General features: G+C 39.8%; 1 protein-coding gene across 3 annotated transcripts in view; it reads left to right on the top strand.

Moving 5' to 3' along the window:
• c12.2 (von Willebrand factor A domain-containing protein c12.2) overlaps positions 1 to 18,295 on the top strand; it is a 753,464-nt gene that overhangs the window by 635,280 nt on the left and 99,889 nt on the right. For all 3 annotated transcript variants that reach the window (XM_067137710.2, XM_067137711.2, XM_067137712.2), the window contains exons 26-27: positions 1,238 to 1,425; positions 13,595 to 13,794. In XM_067137710.2, coding sequence (XP_066993811.2) covers positions 1,238 to 1,425; positions 13,595 to 13,794 — 388 coding nt within the window. The remainder of the gene's footprint in view (positions 1 to 1,237; positions 1,426 to 13,594; positions 13,795 to 18,295) is intronic.

The following is an 18,295-nucleotide window of genomic DNA, read 5'->3' as shown; positions in this document are numbered from 1 at the left end:
AATCAGAACTGGCGTCCGACAGGGAGATGGACTATCCCCACTACTATTCAATTTAGTTTTGGAAAAAGTGATTCGTGAATGGAGAAAAGAAACTAAAGGCAGGCTTCTTAAAGACAAAATTCACCTTGACTGCTTAGCTTTCGCAGATGACCTTGCAATCCTTTCGAACAACAGACAAGAAGCAATCCAATCCATAGAAAAATTGAATGAAATAGCCGCAAAAACCGGACTTCAAATTTCATTTGAAAAGACGCAGTTTATGGAAGGAACTAAATCAAGATTCGACAATCAACCATTAATCACCAATTGTGGAATAATTTCCCAAGTAGACAAATTCAAGTATCTAGGTGAAATTATTCAGCCAGCAGGGTTAAATCAGGAAGCTAACAAAGAAAGGACTGCTAAACTGCAAAGGGCTTACAAAATCACATGGAACAGATACAACAAAAGATGTATATCAAAAAATGCAAAATTACGACACTACAATACAGTCATCAAACCAGAGGCACTTTATGCATCTGAAACACTGATCATTGGCGGCAGGTCACAAATGAAAAGCATTGAGAAACAAGAGAGGAAAATTCTCAGAAAAATCCTAGGACCAAAGTTCGAAAATGGAATTTGGATGAAAAAGAAACCACACGAAATTTTTCAATTCACAGAAAAAATCACAGATACCATCAGAAAGAGACGACTAAAATTCTACGGACACCTACACAGAATGGATAACAACAGGCTGACAAAGAAAATTCTAAATCTAGCTCTAACCCTGAAAATCCGCAACAGTTGGTTAGCAGAAATTCATGAAGATCTACAAGAAATGGGTATTGAAGACGAAACCATTCAAGATAGAATGAAATTTAGAAGCTTAGTAAACAAACATAAATTTGCAGAGAAACCAACAAGAATAAATACAGGCTGGACAGAAACACGCAGAAAGGAACACAGTGAAAAAATGAAGAGATATTGGGAAGAAAAGAAGAAGAAACATTGTGCAAAATAAGTTCAAACGCGCTCCACAGCTGGGCACAACGAATCAAAAAAAAATAATAATAATAACAACTGATTGGTATAGAATTTTGGGTGAATTAAAATGCTGGAAATGAAAAATATTGATTTTATTTATTTATTTATTTATTTATTTATTTATTTATTTATTTATTTATTTATTTATTTGTTTTTCTTTCTTTCTTTCTTTCTTTCTTTCTTTCTTTCTTTCTTTCTTTCTTTCTTTCAGGCCTCAGACAGTCTCTCCACTTACTGCTTGGCTGTATTCTACTAATGAGTTGCCTGTTCTGCTGGCTCCAACTAGCAATTATGGAATTGTTACAGCTGACCCTAGTGGTTGTATTCGTTTGTGGGAGACAGAATTAGTAAACTTGGAGAAATCTCTTGTAGAATGGCGACAAATGATTGGAACAAATGGTAAGTAGGTTGTTGGTATTTTATCCTACTTCCCTTCATATTCTGTTATTTTTAAGAAATGTGATGTGATCATGCCACATTCCAAATTTATTCCTGAGCCTTGTAATTGTTATTTCTATTTGTCACACTAGCAAATTCACCAATAACTTAGATGACAAAATACTGTGTAGTCGACATACTTTGTCCTTGTGGCAGCCTCTTCATGGGTGAAGTTGTATTAATCAATCAAGTGTATAAAAATCCCAGCACATAACTTCATTGCCAGAGTACTTATCTGAATGGGGAACTTGTGCCGTGAATTGATGTTAACCTTGATAATCCTGAGTGGTCATTTGATTAGAATTCTCCCTCAGAAGTCTTCTCTCCTCCCTCCCTCCCTCTAGTCAAATCCTCAAGTACAATAAAACCTCATTAAGACATTTCTGCAGGGGACAAGGAAAAAGAATGTGTTTAAAAAAGCCAAAAACAAAAAACAAAAAACATACTACTGAATATATGAATAAAAACTATCTAACAGGGATATGGAAACACCAGATACATGGGGGCATTTTACGCCGTGTGTCTGTGGGTATAGTGAAAACTAGCTACTACTTCTAAAGGTAAGAGGAAAATATTAAAAGGTGTGAAAAACACAAGAGAATTTATATGAAACCCTTTTCTGCTTAGGCTTATAAAATATTAACAGCGCACTGAAAGGTGTGAGAAACACCCGACAACAAAATATATGAAAAGATTTGCATGGGGGACAATAAAAATAAAGTATTATTGCAGATCACACTCTTTTTAAAACAAATGTTAGTAGAAGCCTTTTATTTTGGGCCATTGGGTTTTTAAACATTATGGTATTTTCTGGTCACACTCTTAGACAATGAATTGGAGGTTACACTCGACCGTGTGCGCCAGCGAGGAATGACCTTGGCCGCCATTTTTAATCCAACAACACTTTAGCCAACTCGAGTGATTGAGTCGAAACTCGAAGGTGGGAGTTTCAACATTCGCACCACCTCTGAAAATGCAGATGCTTGTCCACTTCTGACAGATTTTAATTTTGTCTTCATTAAGTAAGGAATTTCACAACCTTTTCCGTATCCATAAGTAGGCATCACAAGACAAATATTCGCTACACGTCACTGTACCATTCAACACAAAATAAATGCCTAACTTATGAATGGAATACGAAATACAAGCACAAACAGGCTCACTGTGTTATTCAGCAATCTTGCTGCTAACCAGCAATAAAAACTGAACATTCCTGAGGCTAACAGATCGGGAATTCAAGGCCTTTTCCCGTAATCATGCAACTGTGGCGACGGCTCTGACCTGAATTGGAAATTATGTTTCTTTCACAAAGGGTGACAAATAACATTTTCAGGGCTAGGAAAAATGTGATCATACTAAGCAGTAATATTGAAAATTCGTGGTGCAATAATTGAGCTTTTTTTATATAAATTTAATACGATGAGAACCGGGACTTCGAATTTACGAGGGCTGAGGGGGGAAAACACGTTAGTGAGGAATGAACTCACGAGGTTTCACTGTGTTACTATTTCTAGCCCTACAAATACCTACATTCAGTTCCCAAACACTCAACAGATTCCATGTATGACAGACACAACATTCTGTCTTTGAAAGATATGTGTGTAAATAATATTAACCATGCAACACAAGTGTTCATAATTTTACAACTGCCAATTCTTCATTGTTGTGTGAAAAGTGTAGAAAGGGAACAGGTGCTGCCATCTCCTCAGTACCTCCTAGCTTTAATGAGTGCATGTTATGCTTACGACTTCCAAGGGGAAGATGAAACTGCTTAGTAAACAGCTGCAGCCTCTCCAAGGTTGTCAATTTTACAAATGTTTTTAACTTTGTCACATCTAACAAGGTCAGTGATGCTTATGGTTTAGACCTATAATTACTTTTATACATGCTTCAAGCTTTGTCGTCTGAGATAATAATACCAGCATTTAGAGACCCAATTCCAAACGTCAGATTTAATAAATGACCCAAGACTTGGAATAAAGTACTGAAAATTCTTGACGAGCTGGAGTAGTTGGAAGATGAGAGCAATATATATGACTTGACAAATGAAAATGAACCCAATAATGTTGAAGTGGATGATCCAAATCTCCAGATTTTGGCAAAGAAGGGAGCAATATTGTATTGCGATCAAGGAAGTTTCATTTTCCTCATTGACACTGTTATTTGTTGCTTCAAATTCAGGCAGAAGTTTTCTCAATCTTCCGATGATAAGAACTATTCTATTTAGTGTGGAAATTTCTCACTGCATGGTAAATTTGGATGTTGGTCATCTGTAGCTCCTAAAATTGGACGACAGCCCTTATATCTGAAAGAAATATTATTCCTCACATTCAGTCCCCAGTCAGGGACACTAGAAAGGCTGATACACCTTTAGAAATATTTTCTTTATTTTTCACTGAATGGTTCATGGTGTGGGTTACTGCAGTCACATCCTAGTTCGTGAAACATGGGCAATGGCTGAGTAGCCTAGTAAGTGGTCCTGAGAGTCTGGATATCAGTTGCTTTGGAATGGGAGTGGGCAGCTTGGACATATTCTGAGTCATGACCCTCCTTGTGCTCAGGTGGCTAGGACTATACAATCCACCGGTGGTCCCTAACCTGTTAGAGGAGAGATCCTCACTTGGACTATTTGTAAGTAGGGTAGCATCCTGCTTCGTGAATTTACCAAGCTCAGAACATTTTAACCAAGCCTTGGACCTGTGGGAGTAATGGAGTCCCACTCCCATTTAACAGGCAAGGGACTCCTTGAAAACAACTTGGCGAACAAAATGGAAGTTGATGGGGAGCTATCAATATTAATGGGGCTTATGGAAGGAAGGAAGGAAGGAAGGAAGGAAGGAAGGAAGTAGAACTGGCGGAGTCACCAACGAGGTTGCGTCTGGATGTGTTAGGAGTAAGTGATATTTGGGTAAGGGGAGATAACGAAGAAGAGATAGGAAATTATAAAGTGTACTTGACGGGTGTTACAAAGGGAAGTGCAGAGTGTGCGATAGGGCTGTTTATCAGGAATACTATAGCACGCAACATAGTTTCTGTTAGGTACGTAAATGAGCGAATGATGTGGGTAGATTTGGCAGGACAAGAATTGTCTCAGTGTACTCACCATGTGAGGGTGCAGATGAGGATGAAGTTAACAAGTTTTATGAAGTGTTGAGTGACATCGTAGTCAGGGTCAGCAGCAAGGATAGTATAGTGCTAATGGGCAATTTCAATGCGATAGTTGGAAATAGAACTGAAGGATACGAAAGGGTGATTGGTAAATGTGGGGAAGATATGGAAGCTAATAGGAATGGGAAGGATTTGCTGGACTTCTGTGCTAGTATGGGTTTAGCAGTTATGAATACATTCTTCACTACTACACATGGGAGGCTAGGGGTACCAGATCCATAATAGACTATATCTTAACCAACTTCGAATTCAGGAAGTCTGTTAGGAATGTGCAGGTTTTTTGGGGATTTTTCTATTATACAGACCACTATCTGATCTGTAGTGAACTAAGTATCTCTAGGCCTAGAATAGAGAAGGTGAAATCTTTCTGCAGACGAATAAGGGTAGAAAATTTTCAGGACAAGGAAATTAGACAGAAGTACATGGAAATGATTATTGAAAAGTTTCGAACAGTGGACAGTAAGCAGGTTCAGGATATAGAAAGAGAATGGGTGGCATACAAGGATGCTGTAGTAGAAACAGCAAAGGAATGCCTAGGTATAATTGTGTGTAAAGGTGGGAAAAGTAAACATTTTGGTGGAATGATGAAGTGAGAGCAGCTTGTAAACATAAAAGGAAGGCCTATCAGAAATGGCTTCAAACAAAGGCCGATGCAGACAGAGAATTGTACGTAGATGAAGGAAACAGAGCGAAACAAATACTTGTTGAATCCAAAAAGTAGTTGTGGGAAGATTTTGGTAATAACCTGGAAAGGCTAGGTCAGGCAGCAGGGAAACCTTTCTGGACAGTAGTGAAGAATCTTAGGAAGGGAGGGAAAAAGGAAATGAACAGTGTTTTGTATAATTCAGGTTAACTCATAATAAATCCCAGGGAGTTACTGGACAGGTGGAGGGAATATTTTGAAAATCTTCTCAACGTAAAAGGAAATCTTCCTGGTGCTGCTGCGAACAACCAAGGTCATGGGGAGGTGGAAAATGATGTTGGTGAAATATCGCTTGAGGAAGTGGAAAGGATGGTAAATAAACTCCATTGTCATAAAGCAACAGGAATAGATGAAATTGGACCTGAAATAGTGAAGTATAGTGGGAAGGCAGGGATGAAATGGCTTCATAGAGTAGTAAGATTAGCATCGAGTGTTGATAAGGTACCTTCAGATTGGACAAAAACAGTAATTGCACCTATCTATAAAAAAGGGAACAGGAAGGAATTTGAGATTTCCCACAAATTGTTAAAAGATGGTGTAGAACTAGTGTGCTATAAGATATCGATATACTTTCTGAAAAGATGTCATGTCCCTGTGTTTCAAATTCCACTTAAAACTGGAGACATCACAATGTGGTAATATGGTGCCGTGCAAACCTACAATCTTGCTTACTTTAAAAGAGGGTAATATAAATTAGCAGAGAAAGTGAATGATTCAAATGAGGTTGAAAAATCATGAGCAAAATGCATTTTTTTAAATATTCAAGGTGTAAAATTAAAAGACTGAAACATAAATCAATATACAGTATATATTTTAAATGAACCATTTAATTAGTATTGGAAATAAATCTAAATATCTAGAATATGTAAGCCGCTGTAATGAAAGATTAGGGGATATGTGTTCTGTGATGGATGAGTTTGTGGAAAACAAGAAGGAAGATTATTTTAAACAGATTAGCAAAAGTGTAAAGTGAATAGCATGAAATACAGTAGTGTAGAATATAGAATGAAATGAAAGCTCATTCAATTCATCCCACAAAATGTCACTACATACAGTCTCTCTATACAGCATGGCACATGAACAGCTGACACATTTATAAAGCATATAACTTTTTTATAATTTCCTTTACGTCACTCTGACACAGATAGGTCACATCAATCAATCAATCAATCAATACTGATCTGCATTTAGGGCAGTCGCCCAGGTGGCAGATTCCCTATCTGTTGCTTTCCTAGCCTTATCCGAAATGATTTCAAAGAAATTGGAAATTTATTGAACATCTCCCTTGGTAAGTTATTCCAATCCCTAACTCCCCTTCCTATAAATGAATATTTGCCCCAGTTTGTCCTATTGAATTCCAACTTTATCTTCATATTGTGATCTTTCCTACTTTTATAGACTCCATTCAAACCTATTCGTCTACTAATGTCATTCCACGCCATCTCTCCGCTGACAGTTCGGAACATACCACTTAGTCGAGCAGCTCTTCTTCTTTCTCTCAATTCTTCCCAACCCAAACATTGCAACATTTTTGTAACGCTACTCTTTTGTCGGAAATCACCCAGAACAAATCGAGCTGCTTTTCTTTGGATTTTTTCCAGTTCTTGAATCAGGTAATCCTGGTGAGGGTCCCATACACTGGAACCATACTCTAGTTGGGGTCTTACCAGAGACTTATATGCCCTCTCCTTTACATCCTTACTACAACCCCTAAACACCCTCATAACCATGTGCAGAGATCGGTACCCTTTATTTACAATCCTATTTATGTGATTACCCCAGTGAAGATCTTTCCTTATATTAACACCTAGATACTTACAATGATCCCCAAAAGGAACTTTCACCCCATCAACGCAGTAATTAAAACTGAGAGGACTTTTCCTATTTGTGAAACTCACAACCTGACTTTTAGCCCCGTTTAACAACATACCATTGCCTGCTGTCCATCTCACAATATTTTCGAGGTCACGTTGCAGTTGCTCACAATCTTGTAACTTATTTATTACTCTATAGAGAATAACATCATCCGCAGAAAGCCTTACCTCCGATTCCACTCCTTTACTCATATCATTTATATACACTGACTGACAGTGACAATGCAACACCAAGGAGGAGTGGTTCGAAAGGGATGAAAGTTGGGGAAAAAACAGAGACGGCACGGATGAATAATTGATGTTTATTTCAAACTGATATGCAGGTTACACAATGCGCACGGCATCGACTCAGTAGGATGTAGGACCACCGCGAGCGGCGATGCACGCAGAAACACGTCGAGGTACAGAGTCAATAAGAGTGCGGATGGTGTCCTGAGGGATGGTTCTCCATTCTCTGTCAACCATTTGCCACAGTTGGTCGTCCGTACGAGGCTGGGGCAGAGTTTGCAAACGGCGTCCAATGAGATCCCACACGTGTTCGATTGGTGAGAGATCCGGAGAGTACGCTGGCCACGGAAGCATCTGTACACCTCGTAGAGCCTGTTGGGAGATGCGAGCAGTGTGTGGGCGGGCATTATCCTGCTGAAACAGAGCATTGGGCAGCCCCTGAAGGTACGGGAGTGCCACCGGCCGCAGCACATGCTGCACGTAGCGTTGGGCATTTAACGTGCCTTGAATACGCACTAGAGGTGACGTGGAATCATACGCAATAGCGCCCCAAACCATGATGCCGCGTTGTCTAGCGGTAGGGCGCTCCACAGTTACTGCCGGATTTGACCTTTCTCCACGCCGACGCCACACTCGTCTGCGGTGACTATCACTGACAGAACAGAAGCATGACTCATCGGAGAACATGACGTTCCGCCATTCCCTCATCCAAGTCGCTCTAGCCCGGCACCATGCCAGGCGCGCACGTCTATGCTGTGGAGTCAATGGTAGTCTTCTGAGCGGGCGCCGGGAGTGCAGGCCTCCTTTAACCAATCGACGGGAAATTGTTCTGGTCGATATTGGAACAGCCAGGGTGTCTTGCACATGCTGAAGAATGGCGGTTGACGTGGCGTGCGGGGCTGCCACCGCTTGGCGGCGGATGCGCCGATCCTCGCGTGCTGACGTCACTCGGGCTGCGCCTGGACCCCTCGCACGTGCCACATGTCCCTGCGCCAACCATCTTCGCCACAGGCGCTGCACCGTGGACACATCCCTATGGGTATCGGCTGCGATTTGACGAAGCGACTAACCTGTCCTTCTCAGCCCGATCACCATACCCCTCGTAAAGTCGTCTGTCTGCTGGAAATGCCTCCGTTGATGGCGGCCTGGCAGTGTTAGCTATACACGTGTCCTGTGGCACACGACAACACGTTCTACAATGACTGTCGGCTGAGAAATCACGGTACGAAGTGAGCCATTCGCCAACGCCGTGTCCCATTTATCGTTCGCTACGTGCGCAGCACATCGGCACATTTCACATCATGAGCATACCTCAGTGACGTCAGTCTACCCTGCAATTGGCATAAAGTTCTGACCACTCCTTCTTGGTGTTGCATTTGCTCTGTCAGTCAGTGTATATAAGAAAACATAAAGGTCCGATAACACTGCCCTGAGGAACTCCCCTCTCAACTATTACAGGGTCAGGCAAAGCTTCACCTACTCTAACTCTCTGAGATCTATTTTCTAGAAATATAGCAACCCATTCAGTCACTCTTTTGTCTAGTCCAATTGCACTCATTTTTGCCAGTAGTCTCCCATGATCCACCCTATCAAATGCTTTAGACATGTCAATCGCGATACAGTCCATTTGACCTCCAGAATCCAAGATATCTGCTATATCTTGCTGGAATCCTACAAGTTGAGCTTCAGTGGAATAACCTTTCCTAAAACCGAATTGCCTTCTATCGAACCAGTTATTAATTTCACAAACATGTCTAATATAATCAGAAAGAATGCCTTCCCAAAGCTTACATACAATGCATGTCAAACTTATTGGCCTGTAATTTTCAGCTTTATGTCTATCACCCTTTCCTTTATACACAGGAGCTACTATAGCAACTCTCCATTCATCTGGTATAGCTCCTTCGGTCAAACAATAATCAAATAAGTACTTCAGATGTGGTACTATATCCCAACCCATTGTCTTTCTTATATCCCCAGAAATCTGATCAATTCCGGCCGCTTTTCTAGTTTTCAACTTTTGTATCTTATTGTAAATGTCATTGTTATCATATGTAAATTTTATTACTTCTTTGGCCTTAGTCTCTTCCTCTATCTCGACATTATCCTTGTAACCAACAATCTTTACATACTGCTGACTGAATACTTCTGCCTTTTGAAGATCCTCACATACACACTCCCCTTGTTCATTAATTATTCCTGGAATGTCTTTCTTGGAACCTGTTTCTGCCTTAAAATACCTATACATACCCTTCCATTTTTCACTGCCAATTATGCTTGCCATCATGTTATCCTTAGCTGCCTTCTTTGCTAGATTCAATTTTCTAGTAAGTTCCTTCAATTTCTCCTTACTTCCACAGCCATTTCTAACTCTATTTCTTTCCAGTCTGCACCTCCTTCTTAGTCTTTTTATTTCTCTATTATAATAAGGTGGGTCTTTACCATTCCTTACCACCCTTAACGGTACAAACCTGTTTTCACATTCCTCAACAATTTCTTTAAACCCATCCCAGAGTCTGTTTACATTTTTATTTACCGTTTTCCACCGATCATAGTTACTTTTTAGAAACTGCCTCATACCTGCTTTATCAGCCATATGGTACTGCCTAACAGTCCTACTTTTAAGACCTTCCTTTCTATCACATTTATTTTTAACTACCACAAAAACAGCTTCATGATCACTAATACCATCTATTACTTCAGTTTCCCTATAGAGCTCATCTGGTTTTATCAGCACCACATCCAGGATATTTTTCCCTCTGGTTGGTTCCATCACTTTCTGAATCAGCTGTCCTTCCCATATTAACTTATTTGCCATTTGTTGGTCATGCTTCCTGTCGTTCGCATTTCCTTCCCAATTGACATCTGGCAAATTCAGATCTCCTGCTACAATCACATTTCTTTCCATGTCATTTCCCACATAGCTGACTATCGTATCAAATAATTCCGAATCCACATCAGTGCTACCCTTTCCCGATCTGTACACTCCAAATATATCAAGTTGCCTATTATCTTTAGAAATGAGCCTTACACCTAGAATTTCATGTGTCTCATCTTTAACTTTTTCGTAGCTTACAAATTCTTCTTTCACCAGAATGAAAACTCCCCCTCCCACCTTTCCTATCCTATCTCTACGATACACACTCCAGTGCCGTGAGAAAATTTCTGCATCCATTATATCATTTCTCAGCCATGATTCAACTCCTATTACAATATCTGGTAAATATATATCTATTAAATTACTTAATTCTATTCCTTTCTTTACAATACTTCTACAGTTCAACTAACAATTTTATGTCATCCCTACTTGATTTCCAGTTCCCTGTTCCCTTATCACCGCTCCCTAGGCCATCCCGTTTCCCTGAATGTACCTCCCTATTACCCTTCCAAACAAATTTCCTAACTTATACGTACCACTGCGGTTTAAATGAAGGCCATCCGAGCGCAGATCCCTATCTCCTACCCACCCATTAGGATCTAGAAATTTCACTCCCAGTTTCCCACATACCCACTCCATAGTCTCATTTAAATCCCCAATCACCCTCCAGTCAGTATCCCTCCTACACAGTATTCCACTAATAACAATCTCCGCTTTCTTAAACGTCACCCGTGCTGCATTTACCAGATCCCACACATCTCCAACTATGTTGGTACTTATATCAGCTTGCCTTACGTTGTTGGTACCAACGTGAAACACTACCACCTTCTCCTTCCTCTCCTCCCTCTCTTCTACATTCCTCAACATCTGCCTCAATCTAATTCCTGGATAACATTCTACCCTGGTTCCCTTTCCTCCACACACTTTCCCCACGTGTCTAACGATGGAATCCCCCATGACCAGAGCCTCAACCCTACCCACCTCATTTGATCCCCTCCCCTCCTGGTCAGCCCTATCTTTCCTGATAGCTGCAGAAGCTACTTCCTCCTCCCTTTTCTCCTTCCCATGACCCTGTTCCACCTGTCTTTTCCTATCCTCTACTCTACATTTCCCTTTCCTACCTTTTCCCTTCCTCCTACTTCCACGCATCTCAGCAACAGTTCCCTGTCCCTCATCTTCCCTCTGTTGTTCTACCTGGAGTGACTCGTACCGATTTCGCACAGACACCTGTCCTGAATTCTGATCCTGAATAGAGCCCTTGGCCTGCAATCTCCTTCCCCTTAGAACATTAGACCACCTGTCTTCTACAACTCCTCCCTTTCCTTCCCCTCCCTCTTGGCAATGATGAGATAGGAAAGGGTTAAGAGTGGGAAGAAAACAACCGTGTCCTTAACTAAGGTACAGCCCCAACATTTTCCTGATGTAAAAATGTAAAATCATGGAAATCCATCTGTGGGGCTGCCGACATTTGAGCTCGAACCCACTACCTCCCAGATACAAGCTAATAGCTACACGATCCAAACCATACAGCCGCATGCTTAGTACTATAACTTTCTAATCATCTTCCTTGCCCATTGTTGGTCCCCATAAAGCGTCATCACTTTGCAAGTGGGAAAACTGTTGATGAAGACCTTGTAATCGGATGGGATTACACCATTTTTCACCAGATTCAACAAATCTATACTTTTTAATTCGATATAGGTTGTTGAGCACTGTTTTTTTCGAGAGTAAAGCGTGGATTTACTACAAGCTTGTGAAAATTGTCCTTCACACCATACTTCAACATAATTTTTGAACAATTTGCTTGGAATGTAAACCACTTGGCGTGAAGCCAGTTAACTTTCTCACTTTTAGAATCTTTTGTTCAGTTCTTCAAGACTTGTTTCGTCAGCTGGTCTAAATTGTAATAACGTTATTGTTTTTGTGGCTACTTACTACTTTTTTGGTTTTTGGAGATGCTGAAATTTTGTCCCCCAGGAGTTCTTTTCTGTGTCAGTAAATCAACAGACATGAGGCTGATGTATTTGAGAACCTTAAAAATACCACCGAACTGAGGCAGGATCAAAATTGTCAACTTGGGCTCAAAAGGCCAGCGCTCTACTGTGAGCTATGCAGTCTGGTGGTCTAAATTATACACACTGTTACAGCTCCATTGAATTATACCATAGTATAAGGCCGAGACTTTCTTTCCAGCCATTTCAATGGCAAGTTTTATACTCGTGTGGAGTGTAAATATTTTTATGTTTCCGACATGTCTCTATTGCAGCATTAATTGAGTCAGCCTTGAGGTAGCTATGACCACTCTCCATAAATTTCAGGTCTGAGATTTTCAAGTTGGGTGCAATAATGAACCACATAGATGATCTACGTCCGTCCATTCTTGTTTCGTGATGTAAATGCACTTGGATACTACGTCCGGACATAGCACAATAGAGCATGTGAGAGCTGACAACAAAGAAGATATCAGGACTTGGTACTTGTGTGCACTTGTAATGAAGACAGGGGAGGACATACCACTTGGTATGGACAAAAAACAACTGTGCCTGCAGTGCCGTTTCTCATGAGGAATCTGGTGATACCAATATGTCGATGTTCCAAAAAAGTGGACATAGTACCTACATACTGATATAAGTTGGAATTCTGTCCACAGCTATCTTGATGAAAAGCCAGTGATAATACTCCCTTTTTAATGTATATATCTAAACAAGTTTATAGTTCTACGTGAATGTTTGTGCCATGATCATAGCTCTGGGACCTCCAATTTTATGTGGAATCTGAATCACGGGGATGCAGCTATTCATTTCAAAACATTGGTGAGGATTTGAGCTGTGGCCACCCTAGTGGGAAGCTAGTGATATTGCCACTTGGCTGTTATACTCCAGTATGTTTCTTCAATTGCAATCTGCTGTGCTATGTATTATTCTCTTAACATTTGTTAATTAACTTCCTATATGCCACATAAACTGTATACGCTTTTTGCTGTTGAGTTTTCCCAAATTTTTTTTTGTGAAGTTGTCCATATTGTATATAAAATAGCACAAATGGAAGCATATTCTTCATCTGGATTTCTTTTATCAGTTTAAAACCATTGTACTTTTAGCTATCTATGGTTGCTGTGTTCAGGCATTTTTTGTACATTGTTAAATTCTTTTTTCCTCAGGAATACAAGTTAATCAGTGCTTATTATTCTCTGAAAAGAAGTATGTTTGTTGCCCCCCTGTTCCAACATGCCTGAACTCACCTTTTGATTGATTCCAATTTAAATATTATTTTTTTCAGATCGAGAATATTTGCAGATGACGGTTGATCGTCCCAGTGGTTTGGATGTTACTGCTCCTAAACATGGCAAGGTTGATGAGACTGGAGCTCCTCATGTTGGTGGCAACACATGGGCAGGTGGCACTGGTGGTAGAGATACTGCTGGACTTGGAGGCAAGGGAGGTCCATATCGTCTGGATGCAGGACATACAGTCCATCAGGTTATTATATTTATAGCTTAGTTAGTAGTTATTCTGCATTATTATTATTTTTTATAATTTGCTTTATGTCAGACCAACACAGTTAGATTTTATGGTGACATTGGGGCAGGAAAGGGCTAGGACTAGGAATAAATCAACCATGGCCTTTAATTAATTTTCCTTGTGTGAAAATAGGAAAACACAGAAAAACCATCTTCAGGGCTGCTGACAATGGGATTCAAACCCATTATCTCCTGAATGCAAGCTGACCGCTACATGACCCAAACTGTGCAGCCACTTGCTGAGTATTCTTCTTTACTGTTGTAGTCATCCTTAAGTAGAAAGCTTATCTAGAGGCACGATATACTATAAATCAATCTTTTACAGGTACGTTTTAGTGTTCTAAGTGGTACATTTAGTGTTTCGACAGACTGGAAACCTTATAAGTTCTATTAACTATGTCGACACTGAAAGATGGCTTCCTTTGGAGTTTCTAAAATACAACATTTGACCTGAACTATTGTTAACCACTTTCAGTTAAATAATGTTTTAGAGTTACAGGAGAGTTCTTTGTGTAGGTAATATTTAAAATTAATACTTAAGATGCATGTTACATGAAAAGTTTTGTAAACCATTTTAATGAAGATGTCATGAGTAGAAAAAATTTGTTTGTAACAGTGAAACAACACAGACATGTAATTCAAAAAAATTATTTACAATACGAGGTGTTGATATTAATAATCAGAACTGCTGTTCTGCTTTCTACAGGTGCAGTAGGAAAGGGAGAGAGGTGGCGGTGGAGTAGGAGAGGGAGAGGGGAGGAGGAGGAGGGGTAGGGGAGGAGGAGGAGGGGTAGGGGAGGAGGAGGAGGGGTAGGGGAGGGGAAGTTGTTGACCTTGAAGCTACAGGAATGCAGTGCATATGGTTTAGTCTTGTTTTCTTTGTTAGTCTGTTTTTGAGCTCAGTTTGAAGTGAATGCTCTCTCGTCCGGTTGCCAAAAATCATTTACAGATAACTATTCTCATTTTGGTTCCGTATTGAAGTTGACGTATATCTCTATTATTACAATGTTTATAAATCCACCTGTTCAGTACAATACAGTATAATCCACTATTTCATATGGTTAAAATTTATACATAATACATAAAAGTCAATGGTACATGTGTCACCCTCCTTTACGGGCATCATCAGCCTATATCAATCTTAAAAATGCATATGGAGTCTTTCCAATCTTATAAATTATAGGGTAAAATGTTGAACAATGATTTTGTAAAATATTACACAATAACATCTAAAACAACGATATTGCACCACAGTAAATTAACAGTTTTTGAAGATTAAAACGTGGTTAAACATGAATATTTGAGAGTTTAAAACCAAAATGTATCCTTTTGTTATATATCATTAAGGCTGTGACGGCCTTGAGTGTAAGCACAATCATCAAAGGAGGATGTTTCTTCCATTCTCATAGTATGAATCCAAGATGGTAAAATCACTGTCAGTTATTTAAAACAGAAGTGAGGACGTAATAAATATGTTAAAATGTATACGGTTGATATATCTGAAAGTAGAAAAGAAAATGGAACTTCTTGTGGAGGCGTTGCTAATGATAAAATGTTATGTCGAAGCTAGCGGATGTCAGTAATTATGTTGGTGTGGTAATCAATTGGATCCAAAAGACGGTCAAGTGGGTGTTATTAACCCCGTTGAAACATTCGTTGGAAGGTACGGTGCGTATTAAGTACGTCGGGCTGTTCCAGCGATGCTAGCTTGACTCAATCGCTCGTAATAACGGATGCGCCAGTGATAGGGTTCTCGCTGTAACCAAAGGACGATACACAGTTTAATATAGGTATTTTGAAGGGACAGAAAAAAGTCGTCGCTATAACGGAGTTCTCGTTATATACCGTACTCGCTATAGCGGACTTCCACTGTATTTTGTTTACCCTATTTAGTTCAAATCCGTTGTATTGGGCTTGTTTATGGATAAAGAGCAGTTCTTTTTCTTGTTCCGTGTGTGTAAGGGGTATATTAAAAGCTCTATATATGTAACTGTAGTAAGCTGACCTTTTTTGTGATTCCGGATGCAATGAGTAGTTCTTTATTGTAATGGGAGTAAAAGTGGGTTTTCTGTGTATCTTGAAGACAAACTCTTCCTTTTTCCGTGTTATATTTATGTCTAAAAAAATTATGGAACCTTCTTTTTCTTTTTCTACTGTAAACATTATTTTAGAATCCAATGTGTTTAATTTATTGAGGATACCTTCACTGTTGTTCACGGGAACAATGTACCTGACAATAATGTACTCAAAAACTTAGTGATTCACCTAAGCTAAACAGCAGCTGAAGATGTTTTCAAATAAGAACGAAACATGTACTGTTTATAATTAATTAATTTGCTAAAAAGCAAATAAAAAGTATCAAAAAGGTGGAAGATTTTCAATTATTGTAAGTCTCTGTGTTTCGAATTTGATACGGAAAATGAAACTGATTACTTGCAAACAGGATTTATTGTCAGCAAGAAGATTCTAGACTCGGTCATAGACTTCAGCTCTCCAAACAGACGAGTATCGATGCTTAGCTTTCGAAGCACAAACAAAGTCTACACGCTTGTGAATGTACATAAATTCTGGGAGGAGCTGGAAGATGTCATCTCAAAAATTTCCAATAAACACACGATCATTTTGCTTGCTCAAATTGGCAAAGGAAGGAAATTCTAAAACATCATTGGAAACTACCCATCCCATCGACGAACCAATTGGAATGGAGAAAGACTTATAGAACTCTGTAAGGCTTTCAATCTACTGTAGTTATAAAATCGACAGCCTTCAAACATCTGCCAAGGAAGCAAAAGACATGGACATCCCCAAATCCTAACCTGGGTGCGTTTCAAATTGATCGTGTCGCAATTGCACGGAAAGCAACATGATAGATTCAAAATGTGAAAATCCTGAGAAGCGCTAACCTTGTTTCGGACCACTATCTCTTCAAGATCAAAATCAAGCTTCTTCCAAGATACAACAGAAGAGTCCGGACAAAGAAAACCACTAGATTTGACACTGAAAAGCTGAAAATTGACGGAGAGTTTGCTCATAAACTTGAGTCCTTGGATCCAAAAAATTGAGATCAACCGAAGAACACCATTGTTAAAACAGCTGAGGAGACAGTCTTACTAACAAAACCAAAGAAACACCCGTGGTGGACTCATGAATGTGATGAAGCAATAGCACAAAGACAACTCACCTGACAAAGATGGAACTTACAGAAGAATCAAGATAGGTATGAGGATTTCCTGGCAGCAGGAAAATATGCAGCAAAGGTCATCCGTGGGGCAAAGCACTCATTTGACAAGAACCAACTGACAGATCAAACAGGATTTCAATAAGAACAACACCAGGGATTTCTATAGAATGTTAAATGCAACCTCACAAAATACACCCGTTCAAGTCTACATTTCAGAGACCACAAAGGTAAACTTGCCTACAACGACAAGGACAAGTGTCAGATCTTGGCAAAATATTTTGAATCTCTTCTCAGCTGTGAAGAACCAGAATCACAATTTGCCTTTGAAGAAACCACGCGTCCCACCCCAGACTCTTCTCCACCCACAAAAGAGGAAATCGATCAGATCATCAAGTCACTAAAGAAGAACAAAGCACCTGGTGAAGATGCAATAATTGCTGAACTCTGAAAGGCCGCAGGTGACAAGGTGATCGGCAAACTAACAGAGATCATTCATGATATCTGGGAAACAGAGAAAATTCCAAGTGACTGGACAACAGCCCTGATTAATCCCCTTTATAAGAAAGGTGACAAAGCAGATGTAAACAACTACCGTGGCATCTTTCTCCTTTCGATAACTTACAAAATTCTCTTGAAAGCCCTTTAGACCTGGGCAGAAAAGCAGCTCGATTCACAGTTGGGTGAAGATCAAGGAGGGTTTAGAAAAAGACGATCATGAATCTTAAGTCTGTTCTTTCCTATCTGAATCTCAGAAATAAGAAGTTTGTGGTTATCTTCGTCAACTTGATTCTATAAATCGACAACTCCTCCAAATTCTAAAGGAGATGGGTTTAGACAACAAAATGAGAGCAGTTATCTAACAGACTCTAACCAACACAACCTCTAGAGTGAAATTCAGGGGAGAGATTTCGGACATCTTCAAAATGAAGACATGTGTAAGGCAGGGAGACGGATTATCACCTCTACTCTTCAACTGTGTACTGGAGAAAATAATTCGTGAATGGCACAAGGAGATGTCCAAGGAAGAGGTCTAGCTTTTGCAGATGATCTTGCAATATTGTCTGATTCCCTACATACCGCTGCAAAACAAATCAACCTACTTAAAACCCAAGCAGCAAAGGCTGGCCTCCAGACCTTCTTTGAAGAAACAAAGTTTATAACGAATATCAAGCCAGCTCCTAGAGAGTTAATTTTAGAACAGGGGAAAATAAAATGAGCAGAAAAGTTTTTGGATAGCACCTAACAACTCTGAGAAACTAGCAATCACATCTAGAATCAA

Source organism: Anabrus simplex, chromosome 1 (genome assembly GCF_040414725.1).
Source record: "Anabrus simplex isolate iqAnaSimp1 chromosome 1, ASM4041472v1, whole genome shotgun sequence".
NCBI classification, from domain to species: Eukaryota; Metazoa; Arthropoda; class Insecta; order Orthoptera; family Tettigoniidae; genus Anabrus; species Anabrus simplex.
Note: the sequence above shows the minus strand (reverse complement) of the source record. Positions and strands in the feature narration are given on the sequence as shown.